Source organism: Numida meleagris, chromosome 1 (genome assembly GCF_002078875.1).
Source record: "Numida meleagris isolate 19003 breed g44 Domestic line chromosome 1, NumMel1.0, whole genome shotgun sequence".
In the NCBI taxonomy this organism is placed as follows: domain Eukaryota; kingdom Metazoa; phylum Chordata; class Aves; order Galliformes; family Numididae; genus Numida; species Numida meleagris.
The window spans coordinates 135962970-135985388 of record NC_034409.1 but is presented as its reverse complement, the minus strand read 5'-3'; the positions used below and the strand labels follow the sequence as shown (position 1 = coordinate 135985388).

The 22419-nt window shown below is 38.1% G+C and overlaps 1 protein-coding gene across 3 annotated transcripts in view; it reads right to left on the bottom strand.

Annotated features, from left to right (window-relative positions):
* MYO16 (myosin XVI) overlaps positions 1-22419 on the bottom strand; it is a 363109-nt gene that overhangs the window by 212722 nt on the left and 127968 nt on the right. For all 3 annotated transcript variants that reach the window (XM_021415119.1, XM_021415129.1, XM_021415137.1), the window contains one exon: positions 43-151. In XM_021415119.1, the coding sequence (XP_021270794.1) occupies positions 43-151 (109 nt within the window). The remainder of the gene's footprint in view (positions 1-42; positions 152-22419) is intronic.

Sequence of the window (22419 nt, the reverse complement as noted above, 5' to 3'; positions counted from 1 at the left end):
AAGTTCAATAAAAACAGTCCAGAATCGGAAGATCTGACTTACCATTTTCTTCCAGGTACATCAGAAGGATGCTGCTGGATTCAGTCCCTTCTATGGCATAATCAAACGCTGTGTTTCCATTAACATCTTGCAGCAGCACATTTGCTCCAGCCTACATGCAAGAATGAAAAATACTTTATGCGTATGCAATGAAATCTCAAAAGATAATTATTATTATATATCAGGGCCAGCTATCTTGCCCATTCAAAAACATTTCATAGCTGGAGTTCCTAGCAGGCTGACTGTAACCTTGAACATTTAAAAAAAATAAATAAAGGACTTTGAATGTCAGAAAGGGTGGCTTTGCCTGGGACAGCTGATACTGTCACCACTCTAACTGTCCAGCTGGTCTTTACCAAACAAATATCTGAGCTGCTTGTCAGTGACTTTTGGAATCACCACAGTTTGCAGCACAGCATTTTAAAGTAAAGTAAGCTGTCACCAATTACAGTCTGCCTTAGAACACTGCACAGTAAACAGCAGTGGTTCAAAAGCTGCCTGACAAGCAGCACAGACACCCACGCAGCAGGGACAGGTAGACAGCTGGTAGGGGTAACCTTGTCAGCCAGCCCAACCACTTATGGCCTCATCCACCAATCCTGCCTCAAAGAGAACTATCCCTTGCTAAAAAAATAAAATTAAAAAAAAAAAATTGTCATTTGTCAACAACTGGAGACAACGAAAGTAAGCATGATGATTTTAATTGTAATCCCTAAAGGAGCCAGGCTGACATTTCCATAAACTTCATTCGAAATTCAATACAAAGACAGACAACTAAAGGGAGCCATGAGGAGGTAAGGAGGAGGAGATGGGAATAAACACATGAGAAGACTGAAGAAAAACCATCAGAATGACAAAAAAACTTGTATTTTCTATATTAAATACTGCTAGTGTTATAATTTGCATTATGAAGGATAATTTCTTTAAAAAATGAGCCCTCTCTTCATATCTCTTAAAATCTTGCAAATTTCTGGTGGATATAAAAGTTTGCACTACAGTAAAATGTCACATATCTAATTTAAGAGGTCATAATTTTAATTCATTTGTATTGTTCTATGAATTCTAACTGACAGGAATTATGAAATAAGAGTGACCTTCGGTAATTCTAATTACTTTCCTTAACAGCTTGTATGATAAAAGTTTAGCTAATAAAAATGAGAGGTACTAAGGGCAGCCTTTCCTAAAACCTCTGTGGTAGAGGTCAACTGTAATAAGAAATTATTAATAGAAGGTATGACTGCTTATTTCAGGAGCTTACATTCTAAGCACTGTGCTAAAGAAAAACACTTAATGGGGTCAACTCCTGTATCAGAGTGAAATATTCCACCAAGAACTAGCAAATCCATTTGGATTTCATGTCACCAAACTTAAGGTGTTGAAGTTGGACTGCTGGTATGAGCTAATCTGCTGATTTCCTTTTCAGAGAATCATAGAATCACCAAGGTTGGAAAAGACCCACAAGATCATCGAGTCCAACCATCCACCTGCCACCAATATTTCCCACTAAGCCATCTCGCTCAGTACAACATCTAAACATCTCTTTTTAAACATTTCTCAACACAACATCTAAAGGTTCCTTGAACACCTCCAGGGTTGGTGACTCCACCACCTCCCTGGGCAGCCCATTCCAGCGCCTAACCATTCTTTAGAAGAAGTTGTTTTTCCTAACATCCAACCTGAATGTCCCCTGGCTCAACTTGAGGCCATTCCCCTTCGTCCTATCGCTAGTTACACGGGAGAAGAGGCTGACACCAACCTCACCACAACCTCCTTTCTGGTAGGAGTATATTCTGTTAAATATGATACAGTGTCAACGGTTTACGGGCACTCGGCCCAGTTCCGTGACAAAGGGGACGGGGGACCCATGGGCCCACGCCCCGGGAAAAAGGGAAAAGGGAAAAAGGGTAAGGAGATGGCCCTGAGAGCAAAGAACAGCGGCAACAATCTGAGGAGAAACAAACTAATTTACTAAATAAAATATTGGAACGCAAAACAACACACTATAATACAATATAATTACAATTTAAGCTGATAAATCCAATACAGAGAGAGAGAATGTCCCAAAATCAAGGTAGGCCTTACTCTACTACCGACGATAAGACGGCTGGAGAGCGACGTGCTGCCAAGACGAGAGACGGCGGAAAAAGGGACGAGGTCTCGTGATCTGCAAGTTTTTATACTGCGAGCTTTTATCTTTTCCCTCCAGCTGGAAAATGGTAACGGAGGAGCAAAGTACCGTGGGGAATGTAGTAGTCCTTCTCTTCTGAGAACCAGGTACATTCACTACATGATGTTATGATGTGGAGTACCAATAACCAAAAATCATAAAACCATGACACACAGTCTTTTCAGCTCCTCAATATTCATTTTATCCCCAGGCATCTCTCAGCTAGTCATGGAAAGTCCTAGAAGAGTATTTGAAATCTTATGTTCTAAATAAAGTACAAACTTCACAAACTTCCCATTTAGCTTCCTGCATAAGATGAGACTGGCAATACCATACGTAGCAGAAAACATGATAGAAGCTCACAGGGGTAACTGATAGCAGTCAAAGCAGAATGAAATAAATGAATGAGAAGCCAACTAGGCAGCAGAAAAGCAGCAGTGTCAACAAGAAGTAGAGACAGAGCATGACAAAGATATGGAGCATAGCAGATAATAGATGCCACAAATATTCTACATTTAGTCCATATTCAAGTGGTCAAAAAAGTACCGAAGTATTTGAGTGTCACTCAAATACCATTTTCTGACCATACATGGTCAGAAAATAAGGAACCCATACATACTTAGGGACACAAACTATCTATGCATAGTCCTACATTGTTTTTAGGTTTCCATTCATAGCTCTCAAAGGACCTATGCAGAATAGTTTCCCCAGGCTATTGATAATAGTGTTTCCAAAATTGTATGTACACTTTGTTCAAATACAAAAAATGTAAATCCTTATTTATTCAATTTCAGTTCAAGTATTTCACCTGCCAGCTTAAATTCTGCATGTAATGCCCAGCATATACGAGAAGTTTCTGGCCTACCTACTCTCAACACATCCTTATCCTTCAATCATTTCTCAAAACAAGATGAATATCTTGAAAAATTTTATTCAATATCTCCCATGGGTTATATTTTTGAGAAAAATATTTGTCTGCAATAATAAATTGCTTCATTTTAGCAAGACTTTAGATGTAATATGTTATTAAAAAATGTTCCCAAAGGAACATAATTCAATACACAGAATGCAAAATGAATCTGAAGTGCATGTACTGCTCTGTGGAACAACATCCATATGCAGAAATTCCATGTGAGAGCGAATGCTTGTAATCAATAATAGCTGAGTAGACGATGCCAGATTTGTACAGTACCCCCCTATGATCACAAATAAGAGCCTACTACCAGAGAGAAAATATCTTTGGCTGGTAAAAGGAGACAAGATTTCCCTTCTGGTTCCAGAAATGATGATTTGAAAAGCTTCAATTTATCATAGGACTAATTTACTGCACTTTTTTTAACCCTATTTTAATTTCTGCTTTACTTTTTTTGTTTCAATTTTCAACAAGTTTGACAGAGTTAATTATTTCCACATACATGGAAAAAGTGGTGACCATAAAGACTAGATACAGAGCGTAAGAAATGAAGCATGTGTTGGTCAGATACAAACACATTTCACAGGAAAAAATCTGTGCACACACCCCTGGTTTTGCCAACTTAAATAAGTTTAATGTGATTTCCCATTCATTGGAAGAGAGATGACCAATTTCAAATCCACTGGCTAAAACTCTAGAGTAAATCATACAATGCACATTCCCACTCAAACTTATCCCAAGATCACATCTTTGTAGAGCTAAACTTTTAGCTTATTTAGAGTAGTGCAAGAAAGTAAATTTGGCACACAAGGATGCAGGGGCTGAACTCTTCCCTGTTCCAGAAGTGAACCAAACAGCTTCTGAAGTGCAAGCATTCTCAGACTCTTTGATTTGCAAGAACTTACAAAAAATAGTATCTTCATCACATAAGCTCTTGTAAAATGACCATAAGCACAGCCAGACTACTCTTCAGGGCACTGTTCCTTTACAAGCTACACTTCACAATTTGGCCCAAGAGCAAAAGCATAAATGTAATCACAGACTCTTAGGACTATTTTCTGTAGCTATATCCCAGTGGATCAATCTCCACACTCCTCCTGGTAAAATAAGAATTGAGTTTATTCCATATTCTACATTTAGGAATCTTAATCTCTCTTAATCTTAATTTTTTAATTTTCTTAAGAACAACTGAAATTTGTAAATCAGCCTAGCATGTATAGAGGCATATAAGCTTATCAGTGCTACTTACTAGCTGGCTAATAATCCCTGCTACTTTTTCTTATTCCCAGTGTTTCTTGTACATCTAACCGCGATTCACAAACAGGAAATATATCTACCCATCATAAATTGAAATAGAACACGGACAAAGAAACCTCCATTCTAAAGAATACTGAGATTCCCAAAGGACTTTGGAAATATTTATGCATTATTCTAGCTGCAGAATTTTAAGGTATTTCCATCTGCTTATCTCCCCAGCTGTGATGCTAGAGCTAATGCACGTAGGGACCATCATGCTGACAGGTGTTAGCTGGCTGAAAGAGCACGTTACAGTTGCTTCCATTTTAGCTGGAAGCCAGGTAGTATCCAGAAGGACTGAGTATGATCTACTGAAGTTCAAGCTGAAAGTCTTGTATTTTGATGCAGGCTTTAAAATATTCTTTAGAAATCATGATCTACACAAGTTATTAAGTACTAAAAATAACTAAGTAATTTATGTTTAATTGTATAGTAGAAAGTCACAGGTATGTTATAAAACATGAAAAACATCTTTGCCATGGGTGTGGTCAAACACAGGCTTCCTAGAGAGACGGGTGATGCCCTGTGCCAATCAGTGTTCAAGAGGCATTTGGACAAAGCCATCAATAACACACTGTAACTTCTGATTAGCCCTGATGAGGTCAGGCAGTTGGACTTAATTTTTAGGAGGTCCCTTCCAACTGAAGTATTCTGTTAGATAATATTAGCAATATTTACAATTATTACCCAGCCACTGACTGTTTTTCCTAGGATTACCAACATAGGCTTCATGAGGCTGTATGAAGGCAATCATAAATAAAACACAGCCTGAGAAATATGTGTGCATATAAAACAGAAAGAAAAAGCAAGTATGAATGAGATAGAGGCAGAAACAAACATTGTTACAGGTCAATGGCCATGGATCTAACCTTCCACAAAATCAAGATATTAAGCAGAACAGGAACAGTTCTCAAGACAAGGATCAAAAAAATTCGAAGACTTCGCATTAGCAAACCACAGACAATGAAATAAAAGATAAAATGAGACTGAGCAGCTGCTCTCAGTTCAAAAGCATGTTTTCTTTTCTACTCATTTAAAGAGCAGACTTTCTGTAGGCAGGAAATTATTTCACAGAAACAACAACTTAGTTACTAGAAGAGCTGAGGGAAAAAAAAGGGAAAAAAACACACACACACACAAAAAAGAGGTCTCAGTGATAACAATTAGAAATTCTCTGTTGACAGTTCCCCTACCTATTTCCTTCTGTAATCTTAATCCAGGTTTGCCTTATTAGTAAGAAGAAAACTGACAGACACAAGTGTAGTTAACACTTCTGTTAACTACAGAATAGTAAAGAACCTATTTCACTGTATCTAGATATTGTCTCAGAACACTGATTGATGTCTTAACAATTTCATTTTAACTCTTTCTACATTAGTCTTTAAGAAAGATCCTTCCTCATGACACTGCAGATATCAGGGATATAGTCAATCAGGTTATATCAATTCCAGAGTAAAACAAGGATTTCTCTGCCAGAACAGAAGGTAAAAAGCAGCAGATGAAAAGCCAGCTATCTGCCTCTGAGCAGATTCTGGACTAGGAGTCTACCATGCAGCTTAACATTTCTAATATCTTACTTTTTTTCCTCCTCCCTCCAAACATAACAGAGAACAGAAGAACACAAATCTTTATAAGCAATCCATAAAGATCTTTAAGTTTCAGTATAGTCCATGGCACATAGTACAACTCCCTCAGGGCTGCACTAGTGTCTTATTTGGCTTTAATGCTCCCCAAAGCAGCTTGGGGAAACAAAAAACAAAAACAACAAAAAGACATAGTCTCTTTAGGAAAGACAGGAATGGGGATCATTCCCCAAAGAGTGATATTGGTTATGCAGGTAATCCAAGCGAGCTCTTTTCTTTTATAAATCTTAGTGAAAAACAAAGAAATTAAAATTTCAGCTGTCCAGCAGCACCACTCCACAAGCCTGCATTCTTCATCCCTTTAGACCAGTTTCCATCACTGCAGCCTGAAGGGACATATGTGATGTTTGATTAAATGGGAATATTGGTAAGCTAAGCCTGATGACTGCATCTTCAAAGTATTCTGTTTTACAAGTAATAAACTATAGCTTCTATCAGGCCATTAAGTTATTTACAGGTAGTTAGGTTCCACATCTAAACATCATCTCACCCTGACTGTAATGGATACCAGACCTGGGAATATGTTTTCCAAATTTATAGGTTTTCCTCATGAATTCTGATTTCTTGAAACGTGAATTTTCAGAAGTATTAAAGAAATGCAAGTAGTGTGTAGGAATTTCCAAACTGAAAATATTTTCTGCTTTCCAGAGGGTCACTTCTCAAAACAATCTAAACAAGAACTCAAACTCCATACAGCAATTCAGAAGTAAAACCAGTGCATCACAGTTCAAAATAACAACTGGAAAGATCTAACACCATCTATCATGCTTGCAATCTGATACACTAACAAATGTTCTCTGTATGCCTTACATGTGCTTGTGTGGCTAGAGAAAAAAATGAAGGAAATAAATCCTCCTTTTCAGCTGATTTTTCCATAGCAGCACAGCACATTAAGGCATATTCACAAAGATACACAAATTCTCCCTTAACACAAGTGGGAAAACCTCTCACTTCCTCTTAAATGGATTTGCAGAAAGGAATGCTCAATAAACTGAGTATACAGGGCCCTTGAATCAATGGTTACCCACAGATGATGTGAAGCAATGTGACTCTCTTTCAGGGCTCTAAACTCTGTATGAGTTGTGACTGCCTATGCTTCATGCTCATCACATTACCAAAATTGCTCTTTCAAAAGAGGCAAGAACTGTCTGCCATCTGGATGAGGTTAACTGTACAAATAAAGGTTTGGATTCAGTTTTGGCATACATAATCCGAAATCATACAAACACAACACTCAATTCCCTATGTCTGTGACAACATAGCCTACAAAACCAAGACATACTGAAGGAAAGCAAAAGAGAACTCAGTGTTGATGATTTTATGCCAAAACATTAAAATAATTTCTAAAAATTACGCTTTTATATTAATAATACGCTGCGCTATGTCATCACTACTATTTCTTTTTTCCTTTACGGCCACTTGCTAGACCAGTCAAAGGAAACTTCATACAAACACAGTTGGGAATTCAATCACCTTTGTGTAACTCAAGAATTTCAGCTGCTGTGTGAAGACAAGTTCCCTAAGTCACAGCACTCCTGGGTTCTGCACTGCAAAAAGGAGCACCAAAATGTGATTATGGAACTTAGCTCCAGATCAAAACAGACCTTTCATTTGTTTGTTTAATCTAGAAATTAAGATTTATGAATGCATGCCAGTGTGCAGAAAGAATATTACAGTGTTCCAAAAATCCCGGACATAACCTCTGCAAAAGACTAGGTAAAAAAGAATAAAGAAACATGCCAATGTAGTTGCTGTTTTTTATAAAAAGTGTCATGTACAGGTATACGTTTAAAATCACTGATGTCTACAGAAATATTCAACTGCATTTGAAAACACATTTGCTGTTGGAGTACTTAAATAATAAAATACTACTTTAAAATCATCATTCAAATTTCCACAACCATTTAGATAATCATTTAATTTATGAATAAGGATTTTTTTTCCTTAAAGCCAATAAAATGCATGCAATGTCACCTTACATAAAGGATTTTCAGTAGTCTCAAAAAAAAATATATGACTGTTATGGCGCATATTACAGATCGTGTAACAGGCATAGTCTGTTCCACTAATGCATTCAGAAGATAAAAGAATTAGCACTGATGACTGAAAACTAAAGACCAACATTTTCTCATCTGTTTGCGCACCATGGGGATTTAAATTCTGCCCATCAGCTGGAAGGCTTGTAAAAGGCAAACAAAAGCCCACTCAGTTCCAGTACTGAACACTTCTGATAACACCGCAGAAGTACAGTAGGTTTTCAGTAACATTTTTCATAGTAAAATACAGAGTTAGGAGATGAAAAGTTAAAATCTACTAGCCCAGCAGCTATAAAATGAAAAATAACATACATTTCTCAAGTTACCACAATTTAGATGCCTAGCAGTACAACATTCATGAGGATTTGGGATCATCCTATTAATTCTAAAGGCGTACAGATATTTACTTGCATATTAATTAGTTGGCAAGTTGGATTTCATGGCTGTTCTTCATATTCGGGCTCCTAGTACGCATGACAGGTTTTTTGGAATTTAAGACCTCCATTTCTGGGTTACACTGAGGTCTGGTTTCCTTAGCTTAGTTTTTCCTAGAGGAATCATTGTGACATTGATTTCTATCAATGAGTCTGGGCCATATGTACAACATCTCCTGGCCCAGGACTAGGGCTTCAACACAGCCGTGATTTTAAACACCCGATTCTCCAGTCTCTACAGAAATGATTGGAAACAATCTTGCTCTTGAGATATGTAGTTGCTGTAAAGTCAGGCAATATTCTAGCTGCCAAAAAACCTGCATTGCATTGAAAAAAAAAACAAGTACAATACAAAAGAGTAGGTAGTGAAGAACTTTATCCATTACTCTTATCTCCAAAACCAAGCACAACAAGAAGAAAGCAATATCCTGCTATATTCTTATTTATGGGGGCAACTCTTGAGTCAAAACACCTATCAAGAAGTTTTAGTGAGAGATTCTCAGAAAAGAGACAAAAAGATGAACCAATAGGGTATCTGGGGGGCATGAAAAGCATGAAGAAGCTCCTTCTCTTTGCTTAGTATGCAAAAAAATGATCAATCAGAATAATTATATGAATTGCATAGTCTAGTTTGAATGTCACAAAAATAAGTTGAAACATACTTTTAACTCCTTTTATTAAACCATTTTCTTTGAAAGTAAGAAAAAGAATCAAGACATCTCAGAATATGCTGTCTCAACATTACTGGGTGTTTTTATTGTAATGTGAATAATAAAAGATGCCACTAAAATTTATTTCTGATATTAAATTACAATGAAAAGTTGTCTTCTTTTAGAATGGTATTCAGTTCTTTTTTAAGACAAAGGATCAGAATGAGGTCAGTAAAAAGGGTGACTGAAGTACAGAAGGATGGGTATTTGACTTGACACTGTCAGCCTTCAAATTATTTGGCAAGAAAAGAGAATTATAAGAGAACTTTCAATAAGCACTGATGACTAAAGACTAAAAATGTCCCCATCTGCTTAGGCACATGGGACCTGTACACTCCCCATCAGCTGCAGAGCTTACAGAAAAAAAAAATGAAATTATTCAAGTGCTGAATGACTCTGATAACAAAATTTCTTTTCAACTTAATTTAATTGGAATAATTAAAAATTATGACAGTCATACTGAAAAAATGATCAGTTCCTGTCTTATAACATAAGAATAAATGGTCACTTTACAAAATTATTGCCTTTTATTTTTAGAACAAGTGGAAGAAAATTCTCCTTCGCAAGTGTGAGCCTCTGGAATTCCCTGTCAAAAAGTCTTTAAGTCAAGACAGCACAGTTAAAGTTAAGAGTGAATTACTAACCATTAATAAAGCTTTTAATAACATAAGGTCAATCGATCTAATATATAGGACATAAAAAGACTCTGGGTCAGTAAGATCTGTGACTTGTGTACAACGCTGGAAAGGTGGTAAGGCACAATTTTTCTGTAGGCAGAACAGGAAGAGAAAGCATCTTCTGATGATCAACCACAATGCTGCAAAGGACAGAGCACAAAACAAGCTGAAACGAAACAAAACATTCTGAGACTTCATCTACTAATGTTTCCTGTTAAGTTTCATATTTGTGTGTGTATAAATATATACACTATAAATAAATACATTAATACATAGGGCAGTATACATATATACGTTCCAAACAGAAAAGTAGAAGAAATTTCTAGTTTAATTTGGAGTTACAAAGGTTCCCTACCCTGGCGTATTGTTGAACATAGAACTTTACTACATGGAGCAGTAAAGAAAGCAAGCTGGTTTTGATGGCTCACTAAAGACTGGAAACTGATTCTGAGGAGCCAGTAGCTTACAGGCTCAATTTAAATTTATGGGCAAAACTGAAGTCCCTGTTGAACAAGATGATTTTCTCCTTACTCCCTCTGAGTGGAAACATAGCCTTTTCTTCCCAGGTATGACCATTGCTATATCCATGACCACAGTTATGCATCTTGGAAGATATGGGTGCTAGATGTTTTTATATTCATCCTCTAGTCTACGCTGATACTACACATTCACAAACGCTTATATATATATAAATATATATATACATATATATATATACACATATGTACGTAAATTAAATAGGTGTTGTGGTGTCATGGTTTTATGATTTTCGGTTATTGGTATTCCACATCATAACATCATGTAGTGAATGTACCTGGTTCTCAGAAGAGAAGGACTACTACAGTCCCCATGGCACTTTGCTCCTCTGTTACCATTTTCCAGCCGGAGGGAAAAGATAAAAGCTCGCAGTATAAAAACTTGCAGATCACGAGACCTCGTCCCTTTTTCCGCCGTCTCTCGTCTTGGCAGCACCTCGCTCTCCAGCCGTCTTATCGTCGATAGTAGAGTAAGGCCTACCTTGATTTTGGGACATTCTCTCTCTCTGTATTGGATTTATCAGCTTAAATTGTAATTATATTGTATTATAGTGTGTTGTTTTGCATTCCGATTTCGTATTTAGTAAATTAGTTTGTTTCTCCTCAGATTGTTGCCGCTGTTCTTTGCTCTCAGGGCCATCTCCCTACCCTTTTCCCCTTTCCCCTTTTTCCCGGGGTGTGGGCCCTTGGGTCCCCCGTCCCCTTTGTCACGGAATCGGGCCTAACGCCCGTAAACCGTTGACATGTGGTTTAACCCGGTAGGTGGCTCAGCACTACATAGTCAGTCACTCACTCCTACCCTTCCCAGTGTTATGGAGGAGAGAACTGGAAAAAAATAACAAAGTAGAATTTGTGGGTTGAGATAAAACTATTTACTAAGATAGAGAAAAGGAAAAAGAATAATAGTTACGACTATATACATGTAAATAAATATATATATATAAGCATATATATAATAAGTGATGCACAAGCTCACCACCCATCCATCTATGCCCAGCTAGCCCCCTAGCAAGTGGAAGAGAACCAGATGAACACCCATTCCCTTCAAAATTCTCCTTCCACATGATGTCACATGGTATGGAATATAGGCCTGCTGAGAAAGACTTAGGGGTCCTGGCTGATGAAAAACTGAACATGAGCCAGTAGGGTGCACTTGCAGCCTGGAAGGCCAATGGTATCCCAGATTCCATCAGAAGAGGGGTGGCCAGTCGGGCAAGGGAGGTGATTGTCCCCCTCTCGCTCTGCCCTCATGAGGCCCCAGTTGGAGTACTGCATCCAAGTCTGGAGCCCCCAACACAGAAAAGATGTGGAGCTATTGGAAGGAGCCACGAAGATGATCCAAGGGCTGGAGCACCTCTCCTATGAAGATAGGCTGAGGGAACTGGGCTTGGTCAGCCTGGAAAAGAGAAGGCTGTGGGGATATTCCTATATTTAAAGGGAGTTTATAAACATGAGGGAAATCAACTTCTTACATGGATAGATAGTGATAGGACAAGGGAATGGTTTTAACTAAAGGAGATGAAATTTAGATTGGATATCAGGGGGAAGTTTTTTACTGAGAGAGTGGTGAAGTACTGGAACAGGTTGCCTAGAGAGGCTGTGGGTACCCCGTCCCTGGAGGTGTTTAAGTCCAGGCTGGATGGGGCCCCAGTCAATCTAATCTAGTACTTGATCAAGCAGTTGGCAAACCTGCCTGTGGCATGGGGAATGGGACTTGATGATGCTTGAGGTCCCTTCCAACCCAAGCCATCTATGATTCTACAATCCCTCTGGTGAGTTTACGTCAGCTGTCCTAATTCTGTTCCCTCCCAGCTCCTTGGGCTCCCGCAACCTCCTCAATAGCAGGCAGCATGAGAATGGTCTTGGCTCTGTACAATACAGCTTAGCAGCAACTATAAGCATCAGTGTGTTATCAACACTGTTCTTCTCCTAGAGCCAAAACATAGCATCATACCAGATACTGAAGAAAACAATTTTGTCCCAGCTAAAGCTAAGACAATGTGCTTCGAGTGGCACATGGAAAAAAACAGCACTACTTTAGGTATGACATTGGATATTACCATTTGACTGATGTTAAGCAAATAACAAAGTCAATATTATAATATATGTACAGTAAAAATAAAGAAACATCAGTACTATGAGTCCAGAATAAAAAGCAAGAGATTAAACAGCACCTAAGAAATGACAGTTGTGTACAGTGCATAATTTCTGCAAAGATAAATGCATTCATTTCGTGTCAGGAACTCAGAGTACAAAAATGTTAATTTACCTCGGTCAATTTGCATTTTTGGTATGAGACATTCATTGTGCTGATTGATAACATCAACATATTCGAGCTGTACAAGGAAGGGACTCTCTTGCAGCTTAATCAGCAGTCGGGGTGACACTGTCCTGATGGTTAGTAATTAAATCTATACGCTCTACAAACAAGTCATTGCATGAAAGACCAACTGTATTTAGGGAGCTCAGCATGCCAGTCATCTTCATACAGAAGAACTGGTTTCTGAAAACACCAGAGTGTGATTAGAGAACTCACCAGACAAACAGGCTACCCTATTACTTTCCTGTGCCTTTGTAGTGAATTAAGTGTAGCAAAATATATCAAAAACTTCCAAGGAAAAAAAAAGTAGTAATTCGTTGTGTGGCACCACAGAATCTTAAATCAACCATCAGGGAAATACAAATCCCATGTCTCACTGATTATACGAAAAGAAAAACACACACCTGTAACTTCTACCAACGCAAGCATAACCACAGATATCATTTATACGTTCATTTATAAATTAAGCAACTGTAAGGTTCCAGGTTTCTTTGTATTTGAAAACTGACCAAATTTTATATAAATTTGAAACAAATACTTTAAAGACATAATTCTGTGTAGCTCGTCTGTGTTTTAACAGATTTTTTTATGCTGTGTTCATACACTGCAACCTTAGCAGTAAGTAATGAGGTCACAGGAATCTATCATCTTCTTATTATCTTGCCCAGTAATATTTGTCCACAATCATTCCCTTAGCATTTTCTGGTCTTCTTCATCCCTCCCAAAATACATTTCACCAAAATTCAGCGCTCTCCCAATTTTTGTGAACATTCTTCTTCCCAATCAATGCTATTATTAGTAATCTTGCAATATTTAATTCAATGAATACTTACCATTTTTTAGTATTTTGGAAAAACTACATTTAGCGTTAATTAAGTTCGCAATATATCATAGTTTCTAATGATATTCATTTGACAAGAAGATAAGTATGATTTGATAGATTTTTACATAGTTGAAGCTATAGCTGTTATTCAGAAATCCATAAAGAGACACATTTATCTTGCAGATTCATATTCCAGCTTTCACACATTTTCCAACATCCTTCTAGCCTTTCATTCTTGCAAACAGCAACTATATCTTGTTCAAGCTCACTAGCAAAAACAAAACCAAAAAAATGACCTGTAACTTTCCACTGTTTTTCAGTTCAGGTATTTAACTCCACAATTCATTATGCATATCAGTCTCATTGCCGTATGCTGTTCTACACTGGAATTACCTACATTTTTGCATAGTCTAGACCTATTCTTTGTTTGGGAAGTCAATAGCTTTTCTCCAGTTATCCTATTCTATGTCAAGCCTTCAGAAGCATGAGCAAATAAGAGCCTTTTACTGACCCTCAGGTCAGCTTATTTATTACCTCCACTAACTCTGCACTGTTGTAATTTACCTAAACCATTTGCTTTCAACACATAAGCCAGCTTTTCCTGCAGCAGTTTACTTTTCAACGACTGTATACATCAATATTTAGGAAAGCATCTCACGACAAGTTGCCCTTGATTTTTTTTTGATAAATTGTATCAGTGTATCAGTGCTGCATTTTCCCCTTCCAGCTCATTCACCAGTTCAAGAATTCATGAAGATTCATTCAATGGCTTCCTTTTTTCATAGGTTCATGCTCCCAACCACTTCTACGTTACACATTTTATAATACACCACAGTGATATTTCATTCAATTTCAATGTTTCCCAAAAGAAAATACACAAAAAGCCATAAAGATTTTAGGGGAGGAAGGATTGTTGGGTTTGGGGTTGGCAGTTTTTTTCTTTTTTAATGCTGCAGATTTGTTCTGCCTAAATAAATAACATGGTATCAACTGATTTGATGGAATATCCCTCTATTTTTATTTTTTTTTCCAGAAGAATGCAGCTGACCAGGTTCCTAAAGTCTGGGAATCACAACTACTGTCCCTCCTACAGTTCTGCTTTATTGGAATTTTGGAAATGTTGCAAGGTTTGTTCATCTTCTGTGAGCTGGCCTTCTTTCTTAGCTTCAAGAGAGGAGTGATGGTGAGAGAATGCAAAGATGAGATAAGTTGCTGGCATATTAGAGCTGTTGTGAATAACTTGACTAATTATTAAAAGAAGGAACTGAGGGAATCTTACGTCTGTTGAGCATCTCATATTTTTCAGGAGTGCCTAAAAGAAAGGACAAATGCAACCTGTTCTTACTCTTGGGGAGGGCAAGTTGCATAGATCTGTGTAGGTAAATACCACCACATAAGAGGATACAGTATGCACACATATACTGCTCCATCTGGTCTAACACTAGGGGCACACTGAAAATCATTTCAACCATGCTATCCAATGCACCAAACTGCCAAAAACATCCCCATTTCTTTTCTTGCAGACATCCCTTCCATAGACTTCAAGAGAGTCAGCAACATATATTTTTTCTAGATTTACGAATTTCTGGCCTTGAAAAGAAGCTGACAGTAGTCTCCTAGATAGTAAAGACATACAACACACAATACTAACTTAGCTCTTTCATATCCCATTAGGCTACTGTTCTAATCACTAGACCAACAGTTTCCAAACTATTTTACTGTGCATCAGCCTTAACAGTAAAAAAAATTACATGTATGCACTCCCAATATATGTATATTCATTTGTTTATAAATTATATACATGTAGCACTGTACTAATGTTATGTATGTGATGAAACATATGCAAGAAACAGAAATGATGAAAAGATAGTTCATGGATGGAGATGAGGACAATGAGCTCACTCATCAATTACAATGGGCAAAGCAAACACAGTTTGGGTAAGACTAACATCGCTGATAACTAACAGACTAGAAAGTAAGGAATTAAAAGTAAACTAAAAACACCTTCTCCCCGAACCAAGCTCTTCCATCACCATAACGCTTTATCTCTGCCCCTGCTCCATGTAGGTCCCTCCCACAATGCCGTCCCTCCTGAACAGATCCCCATGGGCTTCCCACAAGCTGCAGCTCTCCCCGCACCGTCCCAGCGTGGCTCTGTACCGCAGGGCCCACCCTTCAGGCACTGCTTCACACAGGTCTCTGCGGGCAATTGCTCCTCCAGCCATCCTGCCCCACAGCATGCTGCTCTCTAGGGTTGCAGCTCCTGTACCTCTTCCAGGCCTCATCCACTGCTGTCCCATGGGCTCTTCCATAGCTGCACGTGGAGATCTGCTCTGCGTGGTGCCCATGAGCTCCAGGAGGACAGCCTGCTCCTCCATGGGCCTCTCCTGGGCTGCAGGAGCTTCTGCTCCATGCTCCACACCGGGATCACCTCCTGCCCTCCTCCTGCACGGACCTTGGTGTGTGCAGGGCCATTTCTCTCACGCCTCTCCCAGCTGCTGTAAAACAGCAGTTTTCCCTTCCTTAATCTGCCCTCCCAGAGCACACCCAGCATTGCTCATGGATCAGCTCTGGCAGCAGCGGGTCCCTCTGGAGCAGGCGGAGCTGGCTCTGACAGCTGTGGGGCAGTGCTGAGCACTGCTCACAGAGGCCATCCCTAAAGCCCTTCTGCTACCAAAACCTTGCTGCATAAACTCAATACATGGTTGGGTTTTTGTGTGTTTTTTTTCTCTTGTAAACAAGATTTTTTTTTTTTTTTATACCAAAGTCATTTACTACTGGGGATATATCCCCTTTGGTACCTCTTCCTTTTAGCAGCTCACAAAGAAGTACTTCTTTTTGTATTTCATTACTGAAACAGAACCTGTCAGGAACCATAAGCTGAAACTGTTAAAAGACATGCACCTGCGGCCAACTGCAGAGCAAATTTCCTACGTAATTTGTTCTAATACTTGTTTCTTCAAATTTTCAGTGATGCTTTCTATCTTCTATCAAAACTATCTTCTGACAGAAGAATCCATTTTAGAATTTGCCACCATGCTGCTTTCCCTATTTCAGCCAGTTTTACTGCAGCAGAAAGAACAAGCATTTACCCAGTGATGTCTGGCTTTTTGTTTTTCTCAATTAATTAAAAAACTTCAAAATAGGCTTTTAAAGATCTATTATTAAGTTCAGTGCATGACTTTAAACATCATCAATTCACAACTCTTATGAGGAGCAGCAGAGGGAACTGGGATTGTTCAGTCTGGAGAAGAGGAGGCGCAGAGAGACCTTATCGCTCTCAACAACCACCCGAAAGGAGGTTGTGGTGAGGTGGGAATTGGTCTCTTTCCCCACGTAACTAGTGGCAAGACAAGAAGGAATGGCCTCCAGTTGAGCCAGGGGAGATTCAGGTTGGATATTGGGAAAAATTTCTTCTCCGAAAGAGAGGGCAGGTGCTGGAACAGGCTGCCCAGGGAAGTGGTGAAGTCATCGTCCCTGGAGATGTTCAAGAAACACTTAGATGTTGTACTAAGGGACATGGCATACTGGGGAAATATTGGTGGTAGGAGGACAGTTGAACTGGGTGATTTTGGAGGTCTTTTCCAACCTTGGTGATTCTAAGATTCAACCTGATTAGATCAGCACTCTTTTTACCTCATAACATTGTTGCCAACCATTTTGCTCATATTAGGACTTGGTGAAATGTTTGGTCTACCATTTACTTCTTTATTTGTGCTCTCAATGTTATCTTCAATTCATGGTTTCTTTGCAGGAATCTTTTAAAGCCACATGGCCATTTTAAGAATGTTAATTTAGTTTAAACTAGATAATATAATCCCTAAATTCATTTAACTGGGTAAATAAAAACTGCTATATATTGCGATATGCTGAAAGCCAGTGAATGAGTGACAGCACCACTGTCAACAACTCTGAACTGTGGGTCACCCACTCTTCGCCCAGAACACCCTGTCTCTTGTATGTGACATGAGACAAATACAGACAGAATGATTGTGCCAGCTTCAATAAATATGAAATACTAGTAAAGTTTAATTTTCTCTTTTTATATTTTTTAGATAAAAAGTAACCATATGTAGAGATTCTAATATATTCCTCCTACACATCAATGGATTAGCTCGTGCAGCCCCCAGGACGCGCACTCCACTCTGAAAACCACTGGACTACGTCTCACCATTTATTTTTTCATTTCCATATATTTCTGATATAGCTCCTAACGAAACCTGGAAACCAGTAGGAACGTGGAACTCATCAGGAACTGCTAAATAACTTCAAGCAAATGTCACCACAAGATTGTCTTAGTGCACTTCTCTCTTCGTAATTCTTTTTTAATCATTTTTCTGCTTAATCAAGTGCTTGCACTGGCATATTTCTCATCTGTCTGCCGTTTCATACCCCCATTGGGACAATACTTGGTTTTATGAACCAATATGCACTGCAGTTTCTCTTACAAATACTGCTGAGGCAAACAATTAATTACAGATCTAAGTATCATTCTCAGCTTCTGTCAGCGACTACGCATCTGACCTTTTGTGTCCTTAAAGTTTCTTTTCTTGAATAAAAAAATCTTTTTTTTCTTTTTTCTCGCCTGTTATTCATTTTCATTTCAAATATTTGAGAAAAGTTAAAGCTTTTTCCATGAATTTTTTTCCTGCCTGATTTCATACCATAGAAATTTAGCCATAACTTAAGTCATCAAATATCCACTGCAAAACTTTATTTGCTGGAGTTTGTTTGAACAAATATAGATTTTAATATCCTCCTTATGTTACTTTATTATTTTAAGCACACAACCAGGATAATTGTGTCTACAGAGCCCTCCAAACAGTCATCATGTGTGAATTTAATACTAGAATGGATCTCCTGAGGCATTACTTCGATAACACAGGTAAATACATAACATACAATCTCACTCACAACTTTAAGATTGATTTTAAAGCCAATTAGGTTGCTTTTGGTGGGTTTTTTTTTCCTTCCCCATTACTCTTGCATGGAATGCGGTTTTCCCACCTAAGTTTCCTAGCATTCATGACAATTAATTTCAGTCTTAATTCCTGGACATTTTATAATCATTTGTCTTCATGCCAGCAGTAACCCCAGGCTTCAATAGCTCTTTTTATCTTCTCCTCTATCATGATTATTTTCAGAAAGTTTTCACAACCTCCCTGTCTCGGTGTTTGTTGCTTTTGTGTTGTGTTCTTGTTTCGTTTTCTAAGTCAAACAGATTAGTTATTTTTAGACGCTTCTCAAAAGATAAGTCTACTTCCCTGTTTATCTTTGCAATTTTCCTTGGTAGAATTCATAATTCTTTAACAGGGCTGTACGTAGTTAACTACAGGCTGTCATTCCTTATATAGTGCAATAAAGCATTTTTCTCTCCACTGGAAACATCTTCATTCTGACAGAACCAAGAATCACTTTTCCCTATTGGCAGATACAGATTTGTAATATATAATCATCTTACTATTGACTAAATCTCTCAGGCCTTTCTCTTGCCTTGCTATTTCCAACTGATGATTCCTGAGTGTATCACAGAAATGCATGTTACAAGTAACTCAGAACATGACCTTATTCTTTGTACGCTTCAATTTCACCCCTATTCAAAGATACCGTTCAGCATGAAATTCTAATCTTCACCCACAGCGAGGAGGTATTGCAGCTTTGTCTTCAGCCAATTTTATTATCATACTCCTATTTTTCCTCCCAAGGTTATCACTGAAAACTGTAAATAAAATAGCATTCTATGTCTGATCCTAATGAAACCTCAGTAACTCCCTGCCCCACAGTTTCTCTCTTAAAAGCTAGTCTGTTGCTTTGTTGTTACCAATTTCTCAACTGCCAGACAGCTTTTCCCTTCTCTAATTTAACTAGCAGTTTTCCTCATATTCCCTAAGAGCTATCAACAGGGAAATTGTGTCACTGACTCAACAGAGGCCACCTGGCACACACAAGCAATTAATCTCACCTCCTTCAAATATATCCCCGTCATTGAATGTTTCCAAATCATCAATTCCATAGCACAGATCTGTGTTCACTGAAGATCAAAAGCTAGATGTTCATTTTCATTATCTCGTCATTCCTTCATCCCCATTGTCTGGAGATCAAGAGGATTACAGTGAAGATGATCCAGAATTCCCCATCTTGGTGCACATAGCCCACTTCTTGTCATACTTGTCCTTATCTGCTCCAGCCCAAAAACGGGGTGGTTTTTCTTCCCAACATAGAGAGCAATTTATGAGTATTGCTGTATTGTCTTCAAGACCATCTTCAATCTCAAGGTTAACCCTCCTCTACCTCCAGGATTTTTAATTTTATGGAAAAAATTTTGACGCTAAGGACTACAAATTGCACATTGTTTTATTTGTCAGTTATTCCCCCCTCACGCACACATAACATTTTCCAAAATCAAAATCCGGGTACTTCTGCTAACACTTGTAAGTGGGGGAAGGATTTTACTGTTTTTCTTTAAAACAGTGTCTCCTCTTAGACTGATTCTTTATTACCATCCATTTAAAGTATTGAAGAATAGCCAGGTCCCAAAAGCATGCTCCAGGTCAGCAACTTCTGATTTTTACTTGTACATTTTTACTAGCAAATAATCCTTAGCTTATTGTTCATGTTCTCTTTTTATCTTTTCTGTAAGATAAATCTTCCAAGTTCTTTCTTTTAAATGTGCTATATTCCGTAACATCAGAAATCAATGCTGAGTAGTGTTACTGTCAGCCAGTTCCTACTGTTCATGATGTTTCTGCAAGCAAGCAATACTTTTCACCATGAGAACACAGAAACATTCAATTCTCTCAGCACTGTCCATAAATTTCATGGCAATTTCTAGCCATCCAATAAGCATTTACAGACTCTTCAAACATAATAATCAGTCTCATGTCCAAGTATAGATTTTACTTTCTGTGACTTCTTCCTGTGGAAAAAGACTAACCCATCAGATGCTCTAGCATTCTTTGCACCATAAACTTCAGATTCTGTTTCAATAGTTATTTCTTCTGTCAGTGGAACATTCTGATGCCTTTCCTCTTCTCATCACATTATCCTTATTCTTTTACTAGACTCTGCCCTTGGGCTATGTCCATTACTTATTCCTCTATTCTGATGACAGGCTTTCGTTCCTTTTTGAAGTTTCATCTTTTATGTAGTTCTAAGAAAATATTTTCCTAGAGTCATCTTCTTCAGCAGTAGCTGTTCCTTCTTTCATCCTTTAGTTATGGCTATGTTACAATATAGTCATATCCCTTGTTTAGTACCTATCTTGGTCAGTCTCCATGTTGTCTTGTAGACAGATCTATGAAAGTACTTTCTTAAACTGTTTTTCAACTTCTCTTCTACAATGTCTTCACACCTCTGTATGATAAACCTTGGATACCCTCCTTGATAAGTTAATTCCACCAGTCTTTTTATTTTTTCTTTTTACAAAAATAACTCTAATGATAAGACTCAAAGACAAAATGCTTTCCAAGGCCTCCCTATCCAGTTAGGCTCCTGTTCTGATCTCTCCTTGGACCACCTTTAATGGTGCATTACTAGCTACCTTCATCCCTTTTTCCCAATTTTGAAGGAGAAGCTACAGCTTCCCCTGAGTGCTTCCATCTGGTGTTTAGCAGCTCATTAGTAGACTTCACCTAGATTAGTTCTATCCTAGTTTAATCAGCTTTTACTCCTCTGTCAGCAACAATTAAAGACAGTCAGCCAGTAGCAAGCACTCTCTGGAAGGTACCTCCAACACTCAGCACGTATTTGCTAGACTCTGCAGACCGCAAGCAAGGAAATTTTTTTTTAGATATCCACTGTTTTTATATAAAGGCTTCATAAAAAGTTTCTTACAACTGCCGGATATTAATAGCTGTCCGTAGAAACAGAGGAGAATCATTTTCTTTTAGGCCATATTATACTTGGTACTGGAACTGGTATCCACAGTCATCTCCTGACCTCTAACTATTCTTCATTCTCTCCCCATTATGGCTCCCTGATAATTGACACAAAGAAGAAATAATTATTAAACAAGACTGAGTGGGAGGGCAGAACTACTTTCGTCTGAGGACACAATTGTTTGTTCTGCTTTAATTGTTTCTGAAACTATGAAAGATAAAAATCTTTCATTAAGTTCTAAAGCTAATGACATCCTGATCATTCCTCTCTGCTTGCTAAAACAGTCTGATTAAAAGAACAAGGGCAGCATAACTCTGCAACTGCTCTCTGGTTACATGACTTGAGATACATCCCATACCAACTGTATGGGAAAAGGGAACAGAGGATTGAAGCCCAATAACTCTTCCTTCCTACTCCCACCAGAAAATCTTTTCCTGTATTTTTTTCCAGTAAATCTGTATCTGATTTTAGAAGAGCTACATATACAAAAGCACTTTTACATTAATAGCAAAAGCAGGCGTCCTACAGAAAATATTAAAAAGTCTATCAAAAAATGTTGGGGCTAAAACAGGAAATGATGAAATAATTAATAAATTCCATATGCGAAGAAACAGTCAGATTTAAAATATTCAACTAGTACTACTAGCACTGGAGTCAGATTTAACTAATTAAATACACTCAGCTTTTCTCCTGTCAGCCAAACCACTACCAAAAATGTGGTAGTGGTGGTGGAAGGCTTCTAAATAAGTGTTTCCAAAAGCTCCTTACAAAAAAAAAGTCCTATCACAACTTACAAGTTGAACAGCATTCAGGGCAGTTTGTGACTCTTTGGTAGAGCATATTCAAGTGTACCCCACAAAAAATTCAGAGGATGCTGTCCTGCCATCTCATCTCATCCCTAGTAAGCTCCACACTTCACATACTTTATTGTGTTTGTTTGCTTTCTG